The following is an 18,260-nucleotide window of genomic DNA, read 5'->3' on the forward strand; positions in this document are numbered from 1 at the left end:
GTCCTTTTAAAATGCAAATGATTCTCAACAAGCCTTGATCTAATGTAAATTAAATGGCTGATAGTTATATTTATTTTAGTAAAAGGACTGAATGGACAGTTGAACATTCATAAAAGCATAAATTTACTAAGTAAATCTGTAAACTAGGATGCACATAATGATCAGGCTTGACTTCATAGCAAAACAAATATGAGTTGATGGAAATTCCAAAAAAATAATTTAATGTGGATAAATAAATAAGCATGCATTTCATACACTTATTCAAGCAGAGAAATGTAGTTACTAACATATGAAGGAAATTTCTGAGACATATAGAGACAGTATATAAGGTATAGTACTCTATACACCAAGTCTTTATATTTGCTCAGTGTATATGGTATCACTTTCGAACTGATTTTTATTATACAATATTAATGTACATAATTATAAAGGAAAGACAAATTTTGATGAAATCTTTTTTTTTTGTTCTTAAATTCATTGCTCTTTTACTGGTTGGCGCTCTTAGGGCAAGTTCACTTGGAAAATTCTTTTCATTCTATTTACATAAAAAGTATTAGACTGCCCGGTCTGTTTAGCTGAGATATTGAATAAAATGAAAATTAAATTAAGATATCTCATTAACGAATGGTAGTCAAGTGCAATAAATTAATAAATTCTTCATAAGTTCCATTGACACTCACTATTAGCGAATCGGATTTTCAAAATTAAGTTTCAATAATTTAATGCTGAAATTCACTACTAAAACCACATTTATTTTGTGACAGCTCATCCTTCTCATTTTGATTCTTCATAGGTAAACTTTTTTTTATATTTAATTAAAAAATCCAACAAAGCTAAAGAGAAAAAATGCATTGTATACAGTTCCAATTAATTTAAGATTAAATGAAAAATTGAATTTATAATAATAATAATAATAATAATAATAATAATAAATAATTATAATACTGTACTTCCTTTCTCCCATATACCTCAGAAAAAACTCCTATCAGTTTCTGTTTTTATGCTGTATTTATAATGTTTTCAACAGAAATTACTGAACAGATACAACTTCATCAATAAATGTGAAAAACTTACCGAAGTATTGTACATTCATCAGGAGGTTGTTTTGGCGCATGAGAATTACTCCGTCTTCTCTCTAGGTACGCTGGTAATCTACCCAAGCCTGAACTGCGGCGATTTGATGATCTTGACGTCGTATGTCTCTCACCTAAACTTGTACTTTCAGTTCGGCTTCCATCTTTGACATTGACCACATAGAATTAATGAAGCACCAATACAAACAGAGGGTTATTTGGTAAACAAATCAGTCAAAACAAAAGGGCAAAATGTCTTTTATATTATAAGAAAAATTATTAAATAAACGGTATGCAAAACTTTAATTTTACAAGAACATTCTTGTATATTAATATTGTTTCTTGCATACAGAACAAAGCTATGGACAAAGAATTCTCCCATGACAACTTATCTACACTGTTCCAACTGTTATAATAGGCCTAAAAAATGAGGTAACTAATAGACTTACCTGGAGATTTCACATCCAATGATTTTGAGTCCCCTACGGCTCTCCTTTCTTGCCGTTCTTTCCACTCATCCTCCGTCTCTTGACCCCCAGACTCTCCCTCTGGAGATCCACGCTAAAAATAAAAATCAGGAATTAGCCTTTTCAGTTAAAATTCTAAGTTGCACTGAGCTTTATCAGTAGAATTACTTTCCCAGCATTAAACCCATATAGGACTGGACTTTCTTGCTAACTTGAGAAATGCAAAAGGAAAAACAACGACCCTCACAAAAGTGAAAGCTCATACTTAAACTAAAGAGAAACAAACACAAATAAGTGAGGATCTTGTTAACTAAGGTGGCATAATCACACGGAAAATGTGGCTAACTATAATAATTCTTGAAAACAAAAATAGTTTCATAAATGCTGAACACTGGCTTTAAACAGCCTTATCTCTCAGTAAAAAAATAGTAACCACATAAATATTTATAAAAAAAATACATTTGACTGAAGTAAGAACACCTTTAAGGTAGCAGGATCTTTTTACTGTGCAGTACAGGTATGTGGTCATCCACTACTTAGGAGAAATATTTTGTTTACCATATGAACATGGTAATTTGACTACTTAAGGCTTGAAATAAGCTAGCCAGATTAACATAAAATAAGTGAAGTAAAAAATAAAATCATACCTGGCTTTCACAGACTTCAATTTTATCTAGCTGAGATATAGTAACAGATATAGCTGCAGAGACATCTCTGTCCCCCTCACTCATTAGCAGACTTCCAACTACTGTTTCAAGTTCCTGGAATGGGATGAACATACATAATTATTAAGGTCTGTGGAAGGTAAATTATATAAGTGTAACAACTTCAACAGAGCAGCTATAACTAATCTGACATATTACTGTACATACTAATCTAAACTATCTAGATTCTAATAAGGCTGACATAATGCATATGTTCTTAATATGGAGTGAAAACTAGAGCAAAAACAACTTAAAAGCAGTTGGACAGACGCTTGGGAATAATCAAGAGGTACACACTGGGAGAAAAAGGCAATAAATGAAGCCAGGACTTGCCTATAAGAGAACAATTTACCCAGCTCATTTTTACTTTCCTAATAAGGTACAGATTAGCAAATTTACACTTGTTTAGTCTAAGAAATTAGCTTACATCTATAAAATCAAATACGTAAATGTTTAAAAAAACTAAAAAAAATACTACTGTAATTATGACACTAAGGTAATTCAGAATGATACTAACCTGAAGTCTTGTCTTATCATCAGGTAAGGAAAGTGTAGCTTTCATTTGCGGCAACATGGTTACCAACTTTAAACGAATGTTTGGAACTCGATCACCTGTGAATATTCAAAGATTTGTATTACAGTACACAGAAAGCTGTTGATTTTACTAAACAGTTTATGAAACTTTAACTTTACAAATAAATCATTAATCACCAAAGAGAATATGTCTTATTTACTGATGGATAAACTATGTGTATCATTTTATATCATTTTTAAAAACAGACCCTCCATAGAGTGTACATTTCTTGATACAGTATATACTAGCATTCTTCAACACAGTAAAATGGTGACAGTTTTACTTACTATGCAAGGATAACAGGGGTCTATAGAAATATGTTTTAAAGAAAGACTTTGAAAACATTTCAAGCACCATAGTAGCTATATTCAGGAACAGCATACGTTTATGACAGCTAGTCCCTTCACAGAACTCTGAAATAAAGACAAAAATATTAATATTATATTGCTAAATCTAACCTTCCAGTCATCATACCATGACTGATTTTCAAGTGCAGCTTTATAAACTTCTGAAACTCAAAAGTAATGTTATGATAGATATGGTGGCCTTGAGGTAGATCATTAAAATGTTATTGTTATAAAATACAATTAAGTTTGTTCATACTACCTGGCAGATATATATAGCGTATTTCTGACGTCCGACAGAATTTCAAAATTCGCGGCACACGTAGTGGGGCGGTCAGGTGGTAGTACCCATTCCCCGCCGCTGGGCGGCGGATATCAGGAACCATTCCCATTTTCTATTCATATTTATTCATGGCCCTTGTCTCCTGAGGGGAGGAGGGTGGGCACTCTAAGTATATATATCTGCCAGGTAAGTATGAACAAACTTAATTGTATTATAACAATAACATTTTGTTCATGAAACTTACCTGACAGATATATATATAGCTGAATCACACCTTCGATGTGGGTAGAGACAGACTAGGATTTTTTAGGAAATTTAAAATAAAATAAAAGATTATCTTATTGGTTCCTTACCTGATAGCAAAGTAGACTATTGTGATTACTGTCCACCAAAAGCCTGCTTATGCTTTATCAGAGTTGCCAGCCAGGTGTTGACCTGTAGTGCTGGTGCTCTCTGGATGCTCTGTCAACGGGGGCGTGACCACAATGTGACAAGACCATCTAGGCAAACATATGGCAGTAACACAGCAACCGACCACCACCTGACCAACTAACGCAAAAAACCCCTGATATTAACACTATGGAATGGGAGATTTTCACAGAAGATCTCACCATCAACCACAAAACACAATAAACTAACCTAAACTAAGCTAAGGGATAGGGAGAGAGCTACCTTCAGCCCCCAAAACTGTGTCTGCCGAAATGTAAGGTCCCAAAGAACTACAGTTCTCGTAAATCGTCCTCACATCCCGGAGGTAATGTGAGCGAATACGGAATTGCTCCTCCAGAAGGTGCTATCAAGAATATCTCTGATAGACATGTTCCTTTGGAAGGCAAGAGAGGTAGCTACGGCTCTGACCTCGTGAGCTTTCACTTTAAAGAGGCTCATATCAGTCTTCTGGCAAGATGAATGAGCCTCTTTAATGACGTCCTCCCTCAAGAAGAAAGCAACAGCATTCTTCGACAACGGTAAATCCGGTCTCTTCACCGAGCACCAGAGATTACCTGAGGGACCTCTTATCTCTCTAGTCCTATTCACATAGAACTTGAGAGCCCTGACGGGCACAGGGCGCTCTCTGGTTCTTGACCCACGAGACTCGATATTCCTTTGATATCGAAGCTCTTTGGCCAAGGATTAGACGGGTTCTCGTTCTTAGCCAAGAAAGAAGGGTTCAACGAGCAGACAGCGCTGTCTCCCTTGAAACCCACTAGGCTACTGAACGCTTGGATCACTAACTCTCTTCGCCGTCGCCAGAGAAGTTAGGAAAAGCGTTTTCCTCGTTAAGTCCCTTAGAGAAGCTTCATGGAGAGGCTCAAAGGGACTAAGCATCAGATGTTCAATACCACATCTAAATTCCATGAGGGCGGTCTTGCTTGTGGAATTTTGGTAGTTTTCAAACGACCTTAAGAGATCGTGCAGATCTTATTGTCGGAAAGGTCCATTCCTCTGTGGCGAAAAACGGCAGACAACATACTCCTATAACCCTTGATTGTAGGAACTGCCAATTTTTGCACATTTCTTAGATGGAGAAAGAAATCTGCTATCTGATTCACAGAGGTCGTGGAAGAGGAAATTCCTTCCTTCTTGCACCATGCCCTGAAGGAAGAAACCACTTAGACTGGTAGACAGCTCTTGAAGAGGCTCTTCGAGCATTAGCGATTGCTCTCGCAGCTGCCTTTGAAAAGCCTCTCGCTCTGGCCAGCTTTTCGATAGTCTGAACGCAGTCAGGGACCAGAGCGGAGAGGTTTTGGTGAAACCTTTTGAAGTGAGGCTGTCTGAGTAGATCTCTCCTCCATGGCAACGTTCTTGGAAGTCCACAAGGAACGTCCATGGACCTCTGTGAACCACTCTCTTGCTGGCCACATTGGAGCAATCAGAGTCAACCTTGTCCCTTCTGACGCTGCGAACTTTCTCATTACGTCCCCCATGATCTTGAATGGGGAAGGCGTAAAGATCCAGGTCTGTCCAGTTCAGAGCAACGCGTCCACTGCAATTGCCCCCGGGTCCATAACCGGGGAGCAATACAGAGGAAGTCTCTTCGTCCTCGATGTAGCGAACAGGTCTACTAGATGACGTCCCACAATTTCCATAACTTTTGACAGACTTCCTGGTGCAAGGTCCATTCTGTTGGCAGAAGCTGATTCCGGCGGCTGAGAAGGTCCGCCCTGACATTCTGAACTCCTGCCACGAATCTTGTCAGGATCTTGAATGTGCCTTGCGTCTGCCCATAGTAGAACTTCCTTCGCCAGGAGAAAAAGGGTCTGGAGCGAGTCCCTCCCTGATTCTTTAGATACGCAAGGGCTGTGGTACTGTCCGAGTTGACTTGAACAACCTTGCTTGACAGTTTCTCTTCGAAGAACTGCAGCGACAGGAATATCGCTGCCAGTTCCTTTACATTGATGTGCCAGGCTACCTGTTCCCCTCTCCAGGAGCCTGACACTTCTTCCCCCCCTAGTGTTGCTCCCCAACCGGCAGTGGAAGCGTCTGAGAACAACACTAGGTCGGGGCTCAGAAGATTTAAGGAGAGGCCCTCTCGTAACTTCTGAGGGTCGAGCCACCATCTTAAGTGAACTCTTACATCGTTGGAGATCCTTAGGATCGCATTCAGGTCCCCTTTCGACTTCCATTCTTCCGCAAGGAAGAATTGAAGAGGCCTGAGGTGCAGTCTTCCCAGCGAGACAAACTTTTCTAGTGAGGAAATGGTGCCCAGCAGACTCATCCACTCCCTCACCGAACAAGCTTCTCTCTCTAGGAAGGCTGCGACTTTCTCTAACCCCAGTCGCTGACGTTCCTGGATGGAAACGCCCGAAAAGCCACTGAATCCATCTGAATCCCCAGATACACGATGGACTGTGTCGGGGTCCAGCATTGCGACTTTTCGGTGTTGACCAACAGACCAGAGACTTTGCTAGGGCTAGCGTAAACTGAAGGTCCTTCAGACACTTCTGCCTTCCGACCCGACGCTCCTGATTCAGCCAATCGTCGAGGTAGAGAGGGATATCCTGATTCCTGACGAATGGAGCACTTCGCTACATTCCTCATAATCATTGTGAAAACCATCGGGGCCGTGCTGAGACCGAAACAAAGGGCTCTGAACTGCCAAACCCTGTTGTCCAAGACGAATCTCAGGTACTTCCTTGACAGAGGGTGGACTGGGACGTGGAAGTATGCGTCCTACGCAGGTCTAGAGACACCATCCAGTCGCCAGGTCTCAATGCTCCCAGCACCGACTGAGGCGTCTCCATTCTGAACTTTATCTTTTCTACAAAAAGATTTAGCCTGCTCACATCCAGGACCGGGCGCCAACCTGATGACTGCTTTGGCACAAGGAAAATCCTGTTGTAGAAGCCCGGTGACTCTATGGTCCAGGACTTGTTCCACCGCTCTTTTTTCGACCATCTGGTCTAAGAGATCGAAAAGAACCCTTTTCTTCTCTCCCTGATAGGATGGAGAGAGGTCTCTGGGAGTCGAAGTCAAAGGAGGAGGATGAAGAAAAGGGATCTTGTACCCCCCGTTCTACTATCTTGAGGGTCCAAGGTCCGCTCCTCTCTGCCTCCAAGACTCCGCAAAGAATTCCAGTCTGGCCCCGACTGGTGTCTGAAGGACGAGATCTTCACTTGCTGGTTTTCGGTTTGAATGAAGCTCTTCCTCTTGAAAAACCTCTCCCTCGGGGAGCTCGAGGGGGGTGCCCCGCGAAAGGGTTTGACTTTCTTCGGGGGTTTGCTGAAAGTTGACGTGGAAGGAACCGCTGGACGTCTTGAAGATTGAACCAAGAGGTCCTGGTCGCCTTCTCTTTTGCAAACTCTGTGCCAGATCCTTTACCATAGCCTGGGGGGAAGAGATGGTCCGAAAGAGGCGCAAAGAGCAAATCCGCTTTCTGAGCTGGAGATACCGACTTAGCCGTAAAAATTGCACAGCAATGCTCTTTTCTTTAGGAAAGCAGTTCCAAAATTCGAAACTAGCTCCTCCGAACCATCCCTGACGGCCTTGTCCATACATGACAACACGCTGGACAGCCTCCCCCAGACTGAGAGAATCAGGACTTCTAGACTGACGGTCCAAAACTCCCAGACACCAGTCTAGGAAATTAAAACATTAAGGGTACGAAGAAGACCCTTCAAGTGGTGGTCAGTCTCAACTGGAGTCCAGGTCACCTTAGCCGACGCTAAGAGAGACCTCCTCTGGGCGTCCTACTAAACTGGAGAAGTCACCCAACGCGGACGAAGGGACCTTTATCCCGACATCCTCCTTGGTCTCATACCAAACTCCTCCTTTCCCTGCGAGTCTAGAGGGTGGATGGGCGAAAGTGGTCTTGCCCTGATCCTTCCTTCTGGACATAAAGTCTTGGAGTTTCTTAAACGCCCTCTTGGTCGACAGAGACGTTTTCATTTCGACGAATTCAGGGGTCTTTACGGTCTTGGACGACGAAAGTTGTGAGGGAGGAGACCTAGGGGCTGTAGGCTGGAACTTGTCTCCGAATGCTGAACGTAACAGCCTAACAAGAACCTTGTAGTCCGAGACAGCTGAAGCTACCGGCTGTTCTTCCTCTACGGAACTCCCTGGACTACTATGCTCCCCTTCCTCCCTAAGAGGAACTGAGAACGCCTATCAGGAGAGGGAGTACGTCCACCCTTAGGCTCAATCCTGAATAAAGACTTCCGTTGGTTGGAAGTATCCCCTACAGGTACGGAAGCAGCCGTACGTTGCTCTTTAGATGCACGGACATCTTCCGAAAGAGAAGCATCCTTAGAAGCCAAGTTAACTGTCTTAAACGAAGCTCCCCTTCGAAAGGAAGAGCGAGCTTCCTGAAGAGCAGCGCCAAAAGCGTCCTGCTTAGAAGAGCGAGCGTCCTGCTTTGCAGGCTCCAAAGCGTCCTGCTTCGCTCGAAAAGCGTCCTGCTTCACACGGCGAGCGTCCTGCGGAGCGTCCTCAAAAGCGTCCTGTCTATGACCAGAAGCGTCCTGCTTCGCACGCCGAGCGTCCTGCCGAGCGTCCTTAAAAGAGTCTTGAAGAGAGCTCAAAGCGTCCTGTCTAGAACGCCGAGCGTCCTGCCGAGCGTCCTCAACCGCTACTTGCCGAGAGCGCAAAGCGTCCTGCTTCGAACGCCGAGCGTCTTGACGAGCGTCCTCTCCTGAGAGAGTAAAAGATCTGCTAGGAGAGCGAGAACGTTGACGATCCGGAAGCGGAGAGAGAGACGAGCGAGCTGAGAGAGAATGAGGCCGCTTCGTCCTCTTGACCGGGCAGCCGAACGTTCCTTCTACGCCTAGACTTCGACTGCTGCTGGGCAAGTCCTCTGAGCCATCAGCGACGTAAGCTGGTCCTGAAGGGACACAAGGATATCCTTCGTAGGTGACGAAGGAGCAAAAGAAGGGGCAGGACTGAGACTGCGAGAAGGCGAGGGGCGAGGGGACGCCTCCTTCCTTCTAGCAGGTACAGCTATCTGCCTCTCAGGTGAACACGCCTGTGCGTGGAAACTAACGTCCTCATCGGTAGAACGCCTTCCTTCTCTTCTGAGGAGGAAAGGCGTTCATAAGCGTCCTCTGACGAAAGAGGAGACATAGGACGTGAAGCGTCCTCAAAGCGAAAAGTCCTTTTCAACGGACGCGAGTCTCTCCGAGCGCTCCACCCCTTGCGCGGGGAGGACGCTTCGGAGGACGAAAAGCAATCTTTCAGGATACGCGCTCGTGCGCGCTCCTTGGCAGCCTGGGATTTAGCAACAAGGCCTGCCGAAGGGACGCCAGATCGGTGGGGAGCCCCCGTAACCCCTCTTGCGGCTTTCGACATACCCACTCCCTGAGTCCTGGAGTCCGATTAGAGGTAGGCCTAGAGGCATTATGGGGCCGATCTGACGCCCCCTCCACAAAACACTAGGGCACTGACACAACTTTCACTGGGCCGGTTTCTAGGGCCAAAACTTTAGATTCGAGAGCACGAATAGACTCTAGAATCAGAGAAAGGGTGTTACCTTCTCCGACAACCAGCAACTGGGGCCCGGGATAGGACCCGAAGGCAACAAAACAGGATTAGGTTGAGGCAAAATCTACTGGGTTATTGGGAAGGGAGGAAAATGATTACTATCCTTACCTTTAGTAGAGCTGCCCCTTAGGAGGAAGACCTCCTGACTCTATCGCGCTCTAATTTACGCCGATAGGTCTCATACTCCTCCATTTATCATCATCCAAATCCTTACATTCATTGCACCGATCATCAGCACGCAAACATGCCCCCTGCAATCCATACAAACTGTGTGAGGATCAACTGAAGGTTTAAGAAGCCTCACCTTACATTCCTACCTCACACACACTCTGTAACTTCCCGAACTTGATCCAGACATACTGAATCTAGAAAAGCCAATCCAAAATCAAAAACCAATCCACTATTCCGCGTGCCAATCCAACAATCCAGAAGTCGATACCAAAAGTCAATCAGATAATATTAAGCGAGATAATGAAAAAATCCTAGACGGAGGGGTACTGTAAACAGATGTTTGCAGCACCGGCGACAGAAAAAATATGAATAGAAAATGGGAATGGTTCCTGATATCCGCCGCCCAGCGGCAGGGAATGGGTACTACCACCTGACCGCCCCACTACGTGTGCCCGCGAATTTTGTAAATTCTGTCGGACGTCAGAAATACAGTATATATATATCTGTCAGGTAAGTTTCATGAACAAAATGTAGATTTTCATAAGATTAAAAGGATGGTATAGTATATTTAACTGCATATTAGATATAAAATATAGACACATAACACATGCATTTTTCATAACAATAAAGATTATCAGTTCAGTTTTGCTGTAAATATGCTCTTCATTACTCATACAGTTATATGACAGAAGGTCTCTAAGGTTCTCACCAGATACAATAGTGTTACTAATATGGTCCCGCTGTTCTTGAGTACTCATATGACGGAGATATACCAGTAAAGTTCTTGCTGCAGCCAGTCTGCATGGTATTGGTCGCTGAGGGGCAACAGAACAGAATTTGCATTAAAAAAATCCCAGTGTCAAACTGTAACTACAGAAAAATGGAATTTTTAAGTTTATATTTAAGTTTTCCAAACACTAACACAGCACCACTTACAGCAGTTTGCATTCTCACGAACATAAGAGGGACAAGCTGGGTAAATATGAGGTCAGCAGGTAGACAAGGGGCCAAGGCAGCTGCTTGAGTTAGTGCCTCAGCGTGAACTCTCCATACACTCGTTATACTGACAGTCTCCTCACCCTGCTTGATTGCTCCCACCAACTCCACTAAGTCCTCTCTCTATTAGAGGAGGAAAAGTAACATTTTAGTGATCTCAAAATAAACCATGGAATAATTTACTACAAGCATGATACAAAAATATACAATACTGTATAGTACTTAGAAAGCAAGTCAGAACACAGTTAACAGATTCCCTTTCTATACTCCTGCTGCAGTATAATTTTAATATGAATATATACTGACAAAATCAATACTTATCATAAATACTCAATAATCTAAACATGATTTGGATCATGACTAATGTGGAGTTCTTGTGATCTATAACTGGTTCATTTTTGTGCAAACAAAATATTGTGTTCTTACCGAAGTTTGTGGAGTTACTGCATTATGTCTGTGCATTGTAGTAATGATATGTGGCAAGTTAGGCATCAGTGCAGACAAAATGTCCAAGTTTTCTGATCGCAGAAGCTGCAGTAACCCTTCTTTCAACATGCCAACTTCTGCTCCCACCAAAATACACAACTGAAAATAATAAAAACAGATGGTGTACCAATAGCTCGCAAATTTTCTCTCAAATTCTATGGAATAAACAGCAAATTGTGACATGGATAAAATATAAGAATCATCATTAAATTCTACAAAATGCAACTAAAGTGAAATTACCAACCTGGTGAAACGCAGCAGCGACAGTTGTCCTCACTTGCTGACTCGGGTCATTGATGAGGGATGAAACTGTTGTATGCAAACTTGATCGATAGTTGGTGGATCCTCCAGCAAATGCTACCATGCAGGGTAGATTATAAGCACATTGCTGCCTACATTCTGCTTCATATTCACCACTTCGCACCTCAGCAACTAAATCTGGCATCTAGGAAAAGGTGTGAGAGGGGATGCGATGTTACTTGTTAAGTCCTGTTACTTTACTTTCTCAAGTTTGTTATTTTTCAACTCCTAATCTTGTAATTTTCATCAGTTTATTTAAACAACCATTAAACTCATATAGGGTTATTTAAGAAAAATCAAAAGGAAACACACACAAACAATTTTTATAATTCTAAATGAGCAACTGAATGATTTATCCTCACAATTGATCTTGAAAAGATTGCAGAATCTGTCAAGACCTTTTAGTTTCAAAAGTCAGATTTACGATAAACTAATAATAACGATAGTGATGCAAATAAATTTACATACTGTAGAGCATTTATGTAGAGGTTGTGACTAAAGTTGTAACTTACAGGGCACTAAAAAGCCTTACCTATTAAAGCTTACAAATTAAATTCTATTTAATTAAGAAGCTACAGCATACTTCTGAAATCTCCTTCCCTGGAAATTGCTGATCATGCTCTTAAACTTTTACAAGAAGGGTTTTAATGAAGGTAATAACGACAAAGTTTGGCCTGATTAACTATGTAAGGTAAGTTTAAAGCAAATGAAACCATGCAGCCAAAACTTACAGGAAGCTCGGTTTTTTTAGAGTCTGGTAATCCGAGCTTTGCTAAAGTGCAGTAGAAATTCAAGAACCATGTCTTCTGTTCCTCGTTGAGTTCATCTGTAAAAATCAGAGATGCTAATGACAACAAACACATTCCTATGTTGCACACTATGAAGGTGAAGGTGTAAACTATAAAAACCTTTGATTACATGTCATGATTAAAAGTTGTAAAATGTACATATAAGACAATTTTTTATTACCAATGGGAAACAAAGGATTATTTTGCCATTACTTAGACTGAGATGTAATCACACAAACATTTTTTATTACCAGTGGGAAACTAAGGATTATTGTGACGTTACTTAGACTGAGATGTAATCACACAAACAAGAAATGATTCATCAAGGAAAAATTAAACTCACCATGAAGCCCATGACATATACGACCAAGCAGATGTGCAGCAACAGGCAATGATGCATCTTCCACTCGTAGAGCCCTTTCACAAACTTTGCGGACAAGAGGAACTAACGTCCCTACTCGGGTTTCTGTATCCATAAATTGCAAATTGTAGTTTTGTAAAAAATTTGAGTATGCTGTACAAAAAATTTCACCGTGAAGCAAGAATATGTAGTATTGCAGATATCCAAGACATCTATGTAAAAGGCATTTTAACAGCATTTCTAACTTTAAGACCAAAAAAATGACCATCAGTGTACAGCAAAGGATCAGTAGAGCTAGTAGCCCATACGTACCATCATCCAAGAGAGGGATCATCAACACAACGGTGTTGATCCCAGCAAGTCTAACATTGGTTTCCTCGTCTGAGCACAAATCCACGAGCTCGGGGAGTATGTGAGTCTTCGTGGCGTCCAAGCCAAGACCTCGCGCAACAGCAGCGAGCTGGCTGCACATGCTGCCACGGACTTCTCCGCAGACATCTTGACAGAGGCTTTGCACTACTCCTACAACTTCGGTTTTCAGTCTGGAGAGTTCAGAACAATGATGATTAAAGTGGCTCTAACTTTACTGATAACTGATTACAACTGTTTGCCTGGTACCTATTTATTTTTGCTAACGGATCTACTCCCAGCAAATCAAATACTGGTGAAATATTCAGTGCTTGAAGATCAATATAATCCTTGGAGATTGCAGTATATCATTCATACATAAACGCAAATGAATTATCATTAGGTAAACAGTAAAATATAGCAATAACCAACAGGGAAAATATATATTAATTTATAGTTGTATTACAACTAAAGTATGAAGTAACTGTAATTTCACACAAAATGCAACAGCAAGGGAAAATGTGTCTCAGTAACCTAAAGAGAAAGTTTCAAACTCACAAAAATGGCTCAAATTTAGTTGCAATTTTCCCGATGAGCTTGCAAGCTGCGAGGCGAGCAGACACCTGCTGTGACTGACCTTTGCTTACGGCTAAACTAAGAATCTGGAAGGAGGAGAACCTGATTATTAATATTATAAATATTATATATATATATATGATATATATATATCTATATATATATATTATATATATATATATATAATATATATATATATATAATATATGAATACATAAATATAAGGTAGATCTTATAGTTACACCAATTCTTTTAGGCCTATTTTTGGCCGATTTTTAATAAGTATCAACAGACTTAAGGATATGGGGTTGAATGTGGTCATCATTTCAAATAATACCATTAGAAAAAAGTTCAATACTAAATTTCCTGATAACGAAGAACGCAATATAGAAAGTATTACCTCGTCTTTGATGACTTCCTTAGGCAGCAAATCTATGACATCCAACAAGGTCTCGAGCCACGCGTTGGCCACCACTGCAAAGAGAACACCGTAAGTCTAACACAGAGGAACCTTTGATTGACTGTATTTTTTTTTGTTTTTTTAAATAAAACACTGATAAGTCAAAGTGACGAAAGGAAGATGTGGTTTATCATCATAGGCCCACACTCTACCTGGATCCTTGCTGTCGATAGACGTCAGGATAGACTTGAGGAAGGTGTGCGTGAAATTGGTGTGGGGCACCAGCTCCCCCTGCAGGAGGGTGAGGGCCTCCTGGGGGGCGCTGTGAGGCGAAGGGGACGTAGCATCTTGGACGGGGGCATCCACTCCTGCTTCGCCCTCCACACTCGATATACCGCTGCTGTTGCTGCTTACGCTGCCACCGCCGCCGCCGCCACTCCCGCCGCTCGTCAGAAGGGCCAGGCCGCTCTGCACCCTGGAAAGGAAGAACGCAGTGATTAAACAGTGAGCCACAATCCTCTCTCTCTCTCTCTCTCCTCTCTCTCTCTCTCTCTCTCTCTCTCTCTCTCTCTCTCTCTCTCTCTCTCCATAAGCATTAAGCCGAACGGGGAGACAGCTGTTTAATATATTGTTAATAACCTCGAGCTCTCTAGTGAGAAACTTAATCTTAATAAAGAAGTCTCTCTCTCTCTCTCTCTCTCTCTCTCTCTCTCTCTCTCTCTCTCTCTCTCTCTCTCGTCATAAGCATTAGGCCGAACGGGAAACAGCTGATTCATATACTAATGTTATAGCACCGAGCGGTTGACTTGCCCGAGGAAATTCACACACACACACACACACACACACACACACACACACACACACACACACACACACACACACATATATATATATATATATATATATATATATATATATATATATATATATATATGAAATTCCTCACTTATAGTAGTGCTCGGGTAAGTAACCGCTCGGGGTTATAACATTAGTATATGAATCATGTTTCCCGTTCGGCCTAATGCTTATGACGGGAGAGAGAGAGAGAGAGAGAGGAGAGAGAGAGAGAGAGAGAGAGAGAATAAAAAAATTAATCATATATCTGTCGCCCTCTCCAAATGTACAGCATAAATCTCTGCCACAGCCTAATCTCATTTCCCTCCAGGTTTAAAGGTGACCATGTGTGCCACGTTTCGCATCAGCGTAAACGTGATAAACACACGAAAAAAAAAAAAAAAACGAACATCAGCGTGCGTGCGTGTGTGACAAGCATTCCTGACTATTATTCCTTCACATTTTGAATTTTATGAAAGTTTTGTTCCAAGAACTACGTCATCAAGCACTAGGGATATTTGTCCTGTAGTACCAGTTGACAGAGAGTAGGCCTAAGGTTCAACTTATCACAACTGCGCCACCTATTCATTTGTGGGATGTTCGAAGGCTTCATTTCAAAGACTTCAAGTTAAAATATACACGATTTATCACAGAAACTAAATTGTTAACATATAGTTAAAGTCGCAGGTGTATAGTGGAAAATACAACACCACGGTGTAGAATTCTTAATCAGACCAAGTGTTCAATGAGACTTATCGCGCACAGGTGACGGGTCCAGAAGTGTCAAAACAGGTGTTCAAGGGAAACTCACACCTGTGTGACCTCGATTCCCTGTCCCGCGTCACATTTCACTTCTGTTTGTTGTGAATTTTGTATCCGGTTCATGCGGGGACATTTTCATTAAAAGCTTCTGACCTACCATAGCAGTGTGTGTCATGCCCTTGGGAGTCAGTCAACTGTAGTGAGGCCCGGTGAGGGTATACAGATGGGGACTAGCAACAGCATTGGAAAGGTAATGCTGAGAATCAGGGGAGGTTGCACATTCCAGAGTCACCCCCCAACCCCCAACCCCAACTCAAAGGGGAAACAGCCTACAGGTACAGCCAAAAAAACCATACAAACAAGATACAAACAAGTACACAGACAAACACCCATATAGCGAGACCTAGAACCACAGAGAGGGGACAGGAGATGATATATAAGAGAGATATCCAGCAACAAGCGACAATGTGAGCAAGAAAGGAGATCGAGAGGGAAAAGAGAGAGAGAGAGGGAGATGGCGGGCGGGCGGGTGGGTGGGTGGTTGGTTTGGTTTGATGGTTGGAGGGTCAGAATTCTGGTCGTGGGAGGGAAGAGAAAGAGGGGGAAGGGGCGGGGGTAGGGGAGTATGAGGGGAGAGGAGGAGGATCCTGGATGATCGACTGAATAAGAGTCTCTCTCTCTCTCTCTCTCTCTCTCTCTCTCTCCGGAAGAGTTGCCAAGGGGTACAATAATTCCGAATTCTTTCCACTAAATCCGCCGTGCAGGCCGCCAGGCTGTTTTCCAAAGAGCTTCAAGGCCCGATGTGGACACAGCTCCGGCGGGAAATGTCACGAGTGACCTGCCAGCACTGCTGACGGGGAGAGCGTTGACCAATCGCGCTAAAAACAGACATTCTCCAACAAATAAAAGAGAGAGAGAGAGAGAGAGAGAGAGAGAGAGAGAGAGAGAGAGAGAGAGAGGCATTCCGCCATCAGAACAAGCAGACTTTGCATTACCGCTTGCAAGACAGATGTAGAAGTACAACAATTTCGACTGGGAATTTAGACCATGACAACACCTGGAGGTAACTGATCGCACTTCCTCAGGTGTAGGATCAACCTTTGGGGCAGGCAGGCAGGCAGGCAGCAGTAGCAACGAGAGAGAGAGAGAGAGAGAGAGAGAGAGAGAGAGAGAGAGAGAGAGAGAGAGAGAGATTTCTCCCAAATACTGCAACTGGAGGAATGAGACGCGAAAGAAATTATCATACACAATCGCCCTAAAAACATCGTACCTGTCAGCTAAAATTAGCTTCTACTATCTCGCTATCTCCCTTCCCTCTCTGTGCGTGCGTGCGGTACGTGCGCGCGCACGTCTCCGTTAAGTCATTTGATCCTTGTCTCACCTTCATCAATTTCACTATAATCCCCTTCTCTGTTACTCCTTTCCCTTCACGGCTACACAAGACATCTGACATCGACAATTTTTTTTTTTCCTGGGACACGCACGCATTTACGAAAACACGTCGCGAGCACGCCGGCGACATTATGGCTGCCTGCTTGCTTTTGCCATTGCTCGGCACGTAAACAGGTCCTTGTGGCGGGCTCAATACCGTGCTAACCTGGAGAGAGAGAGAGAGAGAGAGAGAGAGAGAGAGAGAGAGAGAGAGAGCACTAAGGGCATGCCTTAGGGCTACGTTTCGTGCCGGCATAAGCCTGTTTGGTCTAAACCAGCCGACAACCATCGTGTTTTTATGGAATTGAATTTATTTAAGTCGTGAGACTACTCCACACGTCTTGAGAGAGAGAGAGAGAGAGAGAGAGAGAGAGAGAGAGAGAGAGAGTTAAGATTAGATAAAAAAAGGACAAAAAGAATCACGCCCGCTTTTGTTTACGTCAAGTTCCATTTTCCCTCTCTTATCGTCGTCTTCTTTAAACAACTAGTACTACTCAACCTGTAGCGTCTCTTGTCTTATCTCTCGAGCACTTGGAGGGTGACTGATTGACTTTATTAATTCTGGCGTCCAAATAGTGAAGGCCATTGTAGGGCTGCCATGTGAGCTAGTTAATAAATTTCCTCAGTGAAGCAGAGGAATAGGGGAAACTATATTGCAGAACAGACATAGGCCTAAGTGAGTAAGGAAACTAGCCGAACAACAATTATACTAATAATCATTATTCATATACATATGTGATATAAAGACTAAAGTCAATATATATTACTGAGCACATTTATTTAAGCTCTCTTGTGAACAATAGCAATGCCAAGTCACTTGACAGCAATGCGCCTTTTAAGTAGGTCTAAGCTATTTATGTAAGTGACCACGAGTCCTCTTAAGCGTAGAGCACTTATTCCTTTTAACATTACTGCATCTTCGTCTTCTTCATACCTGTCCAGAGAGAGAGAGAGAGAGAGAGAGAGAGAGAGAGAGAGAGAGAGAGAGAGAGAATAAAACCTCGAGTACTTTATCGTCACTCAAATTCGGCCGTAAAATCGGTCTGATAAAACTCGCCGTGGTTAAGACGTGACCAGCAGTCCGTGCTTCCGTTCTATGGAGCGCGCATGCGCGCTCTAGTAACCACGACCAGTGGCATGAAGTAAAGCTCTCCCTTTACACATTCAGTCAATTCCTCCGTCACCAATGTTTTGCATAATTATTACGAGTAATACTAATAAAAAAAAAAAAAAATTGCAAATAACGTGCTCTTGGTTTGTGTTCGGAAGTGAAAGTAATCCGTATGCATTGGTGTAATGTCAATGACATGTGACGGTATTTGCGAAGTCGTTACGTAACTTTGAGCCGTGAGGTTAAAGGGTTTATGTGTAAGAACATAAAATATG

At 42.5% G+C, this 18,260-nt stretch overlaps 1 protein-coding gene across 1 annotated transcript in view; it reads right to left on the minus strand.

Annotated features, from left to right (window-relative positions):
• The window catches only part of LOC135224068 (serine/arginine repetitive matrix protein 2-like), a 145,367-nt gene that overhangs the window by 14,179 nt on the left and 112,928 nt on the right, over window positions 1-18,260 (minus strand). The window contains exons 2-16 of the mRNA XM_064262982.1: window positions 14,060-14,327; window positions 13,848-13,921; window positions 13,430-13,533; window positions 12,836-13,065; window positions 12,506-12,628; window positions 12,106-12,200; window positions 11,319-11,519; window positions 11,015-11,173; window positions 10,529-10,711; window positions 10,302-10,407; window positions 3,106-3,231; window positions 2,762-2,856; window positions 2,188-2,301; window positions 1,523-1,634; window positions 1,075-1,237 (exon numbers count right to left, since the gene is read on the minus strand). Coding sequence (XP_064119052.1) covers window positions 1,075-1,237; window positions 1,523-1,634; window positions 2,188-2,301; window positions 2,762-2,856; window positions 3,106-3,231; window positions 10,302-10,407; window positions 10,529-10,711; window positions 11,015-11,173; window positions 11,319-11,519; window positions 12,106-12,200; window positions 12,506-12,628; window positions 12,836-13,065; window positions 13,430-13,533; window positions 13,848-13,921; window positions 14,060-14,327 — 2,153 coding nt within the window. The remainder of the gene's footprint in view (window positions 1-1,074; window positions 1,238-1,522; window positions 1,635-2,187; window positions 2,302-2,761; window positions 2,857-3,105; window positions 3,232-10,301; window positions 10,408-10,528; window positions 10,712-11,014; window positions 11,174-11,318; window positions 11,520-12,105; window positions 12,201-12,505; window positions 12,629-12,835; window positions 13,066-13,429; window positions 13,534-13,847; window positions 13,922-14,059; window positions 14,328-18,260) is intronic.

This window comes from Macrobrachium nipponense, chromosome 10 (assembly GCF_015104395.2).
Source record: "Macrobrachium nipponense isolate FS-2020 chromosome 10, ASM1510439v2, whole genome shotgun sequence".
Classification (NCBI taxonomy): domain Eukaryota; kingdom Metazoa; phylum Arthropoda; class Malacostraca; order Decapoda; family Palaemonidae; genus Macrobrachium; species Macrobrachium nipponense.